General features: G+C 50.5%; 1 protein-coding gene across 1 annotated transcript in view; it reads right to left on the bottom strand.

Annotated features, from left to right (window-relative positions):
- LOC311368289 (acetylcholine receptor subunit beta-like) overlaps nt 1-7,032 on the bottom strand; it is a gene marked incomplete at its 3' end in the record, with an annotated part of 18,453 nt that overhangs the window by 4,092 nt on the left and 7,329 nt on the right. Inside the window, exons 5-9 of the mRNA XM_084487082.1 lie at nt 6,530-6,638; nt 5,851-5,995; nt 5,004-5,189; nt 4,174-4,397; nt 1,389-1,564 (exon numbers count right to left, since the gene is read on the bottom strand). Coding sequence (XP_084343208.1) covers nt 1,389-1,564; nt 4,174-4,397; nt 5,004-5,189; nt 5,851-5,995; nt 6,530-6,638 — 840 coding nt within the window. The remainder of the gene's footprint in view (nt 1-1,388; nt 1,565-4,173; nt 4,398-5,003; nt 5,190-5,850; nt 5,996-6,529; nt 6,639-7,032) is intronic.

Raw genomic sequence — 7,032 nt, 5'->3', positions numbered from 1 at the left:
GAGAGAGGGAGAGGGAGAGAGGAGAGAGGGAGAGAGTGAGAGAGAGAGGGAGAGAGGGAGAGAGAGGGAGAGAGAGAGTGAGAGAGAGTCAGAGAGAGACAGAGAGAGAGGGGGAGACGGAGTGAGAGAGAGGGAGAGGGAGAGAGGGAGAGAGAGAGAGAGAGGGGGAGACGGAGTGAGAGAGGGAGAGAGAGAGTGAGAGAGACAGAGAGAGAGGGGGAGACGAGGTGGAATGAGAATGAGAATGAATGAGAGAGATGGATATCATCCAGAGAGCCTATGTGTGGCCTTTTCACAACAGGCAGTGCATTGGGATATATGTCATGGAGCAGGTTGAGGGCGTCTTAAGTTCAAAGGTGTCTACACGTCAGGGGGCGGACATTGGGGATCGAACCCGGTGCACTTCGGCTAAGAGCGGTTAACACCCTGACCACTACGCTCCTGAGAGTCAATTCAAAATCATTTTCAGACATTTTCACAGGAATATTCAACACTTGTTATGGATCCTCGGTGTGACTCAGGCGGCTCGGTCGGCAGAGCGGGGCGGCTGGTGACCGAAAGGTTGCAAGTTCGATCCCCGGTCGACCGAGGTGTCCCTGAGCTGAGGCCCCCCCCCCCCCCCCTGACTGCTCCTGCTGTCGCTGTGCGTGGTCCACGCCGCCGTCGGTGTGTGAGCGTGTGACTGAACGGACCGCGTGCGTCTACATCTCGCGGTGCGTGGCTGACCGCGGCGACGGGGGCGGGGGGGGGGGGGACGCTGCGCCCACATCGCCGCAGCGTCACCGACTGCGGCGCCGTGCCGCATCCCTGCGTCTGGGCGTCAGAGCGGGTTACAGCGAGCGTCAGCAGATCGGGGGGGCGGGGGGGGCGGGGGGGGGGGGCAGATCGATGGAACAGCGATCGGTCTCTCATCAGTCACTCTCCGTGACCCGCCTGTCCTCGGGAGGAGAGGGATTTGCATTTCATCACCTTCCACCACAACATCCCCCCCCCGGTGTGCACAAAACTCATTTGAGTACACACCAACACACACACACACACACACACACACTCACACCTCCGCCCTCGCAGACTCGCACACACACAGAGTGTCGTTTCGTTGTACACACACACACACAAACACACCGGGACACACACACACCTGCAGTTGCTTGACGAAATACAAATCTGTCCACACTCACAGACACACACGCACGCACACCAACACACACACCTGTACAAACACACACTTAGTTGAGGAGTAAAAATTGACTTTTTCCGTGTACATGAGGTTTCTTTAATAGAAACAAGTGTACACACACAGACACACTCACACACACACACCCGCACAAGCACCCCCTTAGAGAACAGCAGAACTACACACACACGTCGCAGACACACACACAGACCTGTTGGGCTTGGGGAAGAGGAAGGAGTTGGCGGGCTTGCGTATGAAGTACTCGTCGGCGGAGCGGCTGACCGTCTTCACGCTGGCCTCGCGCCGCACCGGCGTCTCCAGGGACAACGGGGTCTCCACCTTGGGCCGCAGCATGCCCAGGTAGGGGGGCAGCAGGTGGATGAAGATCTGGGGGGGGAGGGAGGGAGCAGTGGCGTCACTAGGCTGTTTTGTTCGGGGCTAAAGCCCCGGATCAAATTGAAACAGCCCCGAATCTATTTTTGTTTTAAAAAATAATAATTAATAAAAATAAAAAAAGACAATTCAACCTTCCGTCCGCCGCCCCCCCCCCCCCCCCCCCACCCCCCGCCCCCCGTCAACAATCTTGTCTGCCCGCGATCGCACGATACCCCCCACTGAGCCCCGGATGTTTAAGAAACCTAGAACCACGCCTGGGAGGGAGGGAGGGGGGGCGGATGGAGGTGGAGGTGGAGGGTTGGTAGAGAAATGGAGATGAATGAAAGCGGGAGTTTACTTGTTTTCAACACAGCCCACACTGAGGTAGTTTTGAATAGATACAAAAGGTGGAATCACCTGCAGGTGGATGCAAACCGTTTTTTGGGGCGATGGCGAATTGGGAGAGGGTGGGGTGTTTGGGGGGTGAGCGTTGGGGGGGGGGGGGAGGGGGAGTGGGAGGGTGGAGGGTGAAGGAGGAGGGGGTGGGGGATAAAGTTTCCAGTGAACCCAGAATCTACTGCTTCCTAAATGCAATCTTCACTGTGTAAATGACCATCATATATTTATGCTTGAAGTGCCGTTTAATTTATTTTTTAATGTTGCTCTGCTTTTGCTTCATGGTCATCTGGTCTGTAAATCGTTGGTACATCAATAGTCAATATTCTAGAGACCCACAATGTTGACGATGTTAACAAGGGACTTTTAAAGCAAGGGTAGGCAGGACTTAAAGGTGTCATGACGTGCCACCAGGTGTGGTGTGATTAGCCGTTACAAGCCCTTTTGGAAATCTGCCCCTTATGACATATGACATAAGGGGCAGAAGGTGGGCGTGTCCACCTAGATGTGTGACGGATAGATCAGTCTATCAGCCTTCCCAGTGGACTGCAGAAAACGTCGCTCATCCATCCGTCACACATCTAGGTGCACATGCACACCTGTGATGTCATAAGGGGCAGATTTCCAAAAATCCGGCTTATAACGGCTAATCACACCACACCTGGTGGCACGTCATGGCAGCTTCAAGTTCTATTTACATCCTGGCAGCCATCGATGAATGAAATCCTCTGACAGTATCTGTGGCGGTGGCTGTCCTGTAACCAGGCCTTCCGATCATATGATTGGGCCCCAATGCAAAGAACAGCTAAATTTAATTTAAAAAAATCTATTTTGGGAATTTTCCAACACACACATGCACACATTTTTGCTTTTGCATACACCTGCAGGTGTTTCCATCATTTGTACCCATTCAAAACTAAACTTAATGTGGGCAGTGTTGGAAATGAGTACGCTCCTCTTTGTATTGATCTCCATTTCGCTACCGTTCATTAGCTAGCGTTCAGCCCTCTAAAGAGCTAGGCACCGTAGCTCCGTCCAGCACACAGCTCCATGACGAAGCTCCTGATAGCCTCCCTCTGTTACTGTCGCCGTCGTTTTCTGTCCATGCATCAGGAAGCTCCGGGAAGCTGTGCACTCGCGACAGGAGCTCACTGGGAACATTTCCACTGGGCTGAGCTCCGGGGTCAGAGGTGAACGCTCAGCGCTCACCCGCTCAGAGCTTTTCTTTTCAGAGGTCTCTCGTCGATGACTCGAGGCTGGAAGATGATGGCCCTCAAGGCCTCCAAGGTTGAAGGCGAGCGGGGCACACGACATAACGCCGAGCAAGGCACAGCGCAGAAGCTGGAGTTCTCCGCAGCCCCCGACCGCTACGGCTAAGGTGGCCGTCGTTCTAAACAACGTGGGTGACACTCACAGCGCCGCCTTATCATTATCTTGCCTTATATGCTATATGAATGAGATGAGAAGACTTTGGTGAATCTCCTGAAAAGACTTCTTTAAAAGATTCTTGATTCTTCTTGCTTCTTGAAAAGATCCTATTCTGTGACACCAATGTGTCCTAATATTATATACGATGGAATTCTTCAGATGAGGTCCAGTCAACCTGATGTTAAGAGTGTTGTGAGAGGAATGGATAAGGATGGTGAGGGTTGAGGATGAGAGGAACTGGGTGAAAGGTTTGCAACCAAGTCGGTTGATGTTGAAGCCATGTAACAACTTGGAGCTTATGGGGGGAATTCCAAAGCAGACAATAAGAAACAGTTTGCCAAACCTGGAAAATAAGTGGTTCCCGGCTTTTGTATTTCTTTCTTAAAGTTCTAAGGTTTCCTGATCTCTTTCCTTGTTAGAGTTGAAGCGTTGTGTTTTCCGCCACACACCACCAGTCCCTTTAGCGCCAGCCCCCAGCAGAGTACGGGGGCAGTCAACCATGGCTGCTGCCACTACCACTTGAACACTTTACACTTACACTTTACACTACACCTCACTACTTACTATTACCACTGTTTTCGTTTCTCTACTATTATTACTTTATTATATTTTATTTTTATTATCTGTTATTGTGATCTATTTTTTTAAAATCTTTATTTACTTTATCTTGTATTGTTGCTGCTATGTGGCTGTTGAGGAATCAAGCCTAAAAAGGTTACTCTTGTGTACTTAATAATAAGTGTGTACGTACAATAGGATGCAATTAGAATGTGAACGGAGGGAGGCGCTGGGCTCACCTTGCGCACCCACATGGGCATCTGGTGGGTGTTGGGGGAGCGGTGGTGGAGGTTCAGCACCACCACGCTGAGGATGACGGAGGCGGTGACCAGGATCATGGTGAACATGATGTAGTTGACGATGATGGGGACCCCCAGAGACGTCTCGGGGACCTTGTCGGCCAGAAGCAGCAGGAACACGGTGATGGTGAGCAGCACGTTGATGGACAGACCCATCTTCTCGCCTGGACACACACACACGCACACACACACACACACACACACACACACACACACACACACACACACACACACACACACAGAGGGATGCGTACGCACGGATGAATACAGGTCGATAAAGATGGACACGACCACACATGGCCAAATCAGTTTGGCTTTTAAACTCTTACGACAACTCACTTTTTTTTGTAATCCTGAGCTGTGTGTACATGTTTTCCATGAATGTATACATGGAAATGACTTGAATATATTTTAATTGTATATTTCAGTAGTATAGTATTCAGTAAGTATTCTTGCTCAGTATTTCAAATGGGAAGTCATTCAATATCGAACAAGGGAGGAAATGATGCCCCCTGTGGGACAAGATATATATTGCAGCCAGCATGAGTTGGCTTTACATGCATTGTAATGCCTTCATCTGAACTTGAATGAATCTTCCTAGCATGACTTCTAAGAAACAGCATCCAGCCATGGGCATGATTCACCTAGCGACCGTCTTGGCTCCAGCTCGGTCCGCATTCGGTGAGGCGCACCGAGCTACTGTTTAAACCAAGACGGGCACCGGGGGGGGGGGGATTGGGGCCCATGTTGGTGGGGAAGGAGCACCATACCGGCGTCCGGGGGCAGGTAGAAGTTGAAGATGGCGATGATGGTGATGAGGATGCAGGGGATGATGATGTTGAAGATGTAGTACAGGGGCTTCCTCTCGATGATCAGGTAGAAGGTCATGTCTTCGTACATGTCCTCGTTCATGTTCTTCTTGCTGGGCTTGTGACGGATGTACCACTCGCCGCTCTCTGGGGGGGGGGGGGGGGGGGCAGAAACCGTTACCGTGACTACAGTGAGGGATGCTGCGCTGGAGGTTTCAGGTGGTCCGGTCTATGATGGCCAGAATTCTTTGATTGACTTCTGGAAATTTCCCCGGTGTAGTCTAATCTGCGACTAAACGAAAACCAAACCACCGTGCCCACGTAACCCAAGGCAACCCAACTCATCCATCCATCCTGTGACAACATGAGGTTCCTAATTATGACGTCATGAATCGATAGATGGAGAACATGAGGTACTTCAGTATGACGCCATGAATCAATAGATGCAGAACATGAGGTACTTCAGTATGACGCCATGAATCAATAGATGCAGAACATGAGGTACTTCAGTATGACATCATGAATCAATAGATGCAGAACATGAGGTACTTCAGTATGACGCCATGAATCAATAGATGCAGAACATGAGGTACTTCAGTATGACGCCATGAATCAATAGATGCAGAACATGAGGTACTTCAGTATGACATCATGAATCAATAGATGCAGAACATGAGGTACTTCAGTATGACGCCATGAATCAATAGATGCAGAACATGAGGTACTTCAGTATGACGCCATGAATCAATAGATGCAGAACATGAGGTACTTCAGTATGACATCACGATTTAACCGAGGAGGTACCGACCACTGAAGCCCTCGTCCAGGACGATCTCGCGGATCTCCTTGCCTTTGGCGTCCAGCGCGTACTGCAGGTCGATCTCGGTGGAGTCGTAGGTGTAGGAGCGGAACTGCATGGTGCAGTTCTGCCAGTCGAAGGGGAAGTAGGTGACCTGGGAGGGGGACGCAGGAGCACAGGGCAGGGACGGCTGTATATAAAGAACTGAGCAGTAGAAGGCTTGTACAGCATCAGTCAGTTATAGTATAGTAGGGGTATAGTGTAATGGGAGTGTTCTAGAACCTCCTTCAGGCTAGTCAGTAGAATGCAGCCTATTCCTCATTGGTTGTTTAAAGTCAAATGTTTTAAGTGTGTTTTTTTTCTTGATTAGTTCGGAGGTTAGCAGCCATTTTCTTGTGAAGCCAGCCAGGTTCAAGAATCAAGATCCCTCTTTTCATTTGGCTCCATCTGCCCGTGTTAGCCTTTCTTGTTCCACACTATCAGAAACAACTTGTGCACAAGGAAATGCCACATCTTCAATAAATGGACGCACAAGTGTACATTGACAACAGACTTTATGCTGCCATTGTCATTGAAGCTACCTGAAGCGTTACTTGAGTGTTTTATCTGGTGATGGGTGCCTCGCTACGTACTCAGGTGCCAGAATAGTAAGACACGGTTAGCGAGTGAGTGGGACGTGTGTGCACACCTTGACCCCGCAGGAGCTGCAGTAGAGGGCGGGGGGCGACCAGGTGACGCGGCCGCTGCTGTACACCTGCACGTGCACCTGTAGCGCCACGTCAAACACCCCATCGTTACTATGGAGACAGAGGGAGAGAGACAGACAGAGGGAGAGACCGACACAGAGAGAGAGTGAGAGAGAGAGAGTCATAGCGAAGGTGTGCGTGTGCGTTAGTGTGCGTGCGTGCGTGCGTGTGTGTTTGTGCATGTGTTGGAGTAGGACTGCGTACATTGTGCATGCATGCGTGCATGTTCTATGTTTCTGTTACTATGTTTTGTTCCCACCTATTTATATATGAGCAGAAACAACGAACACACTAAGTGGTAAGGAGACAGGGGGGGGGCGGGGTAGTTCTGTTATTGGAGAGACATTCTGGATTAATTTGCCTATAAAGTTCTGATAAATCGAGTGGTGGGCGAAGCTGGCCCGTCAGGACCCACAGACAGACTGAACACCGCAGTGAGGAGGTG

The sequence above is a fragment of the Micromesistius poutassou genome (genome assembly GCF_964030765.1).
Source record: "Micromesistius poutassou genome assembly, chromosome: 23".
NCBI classification, from domain to species: Eukaryota; Metazoa; Chordata; class Actinopteri; order Gadiformes; family Gadidae; genus Micromesistius; species Micromesistius poutassou.
The sequence above is the reverse complement of the archived record's forward strand: the minus strand, read 5'-3'. Positions and strand labels throughout refer to the sequence as shown.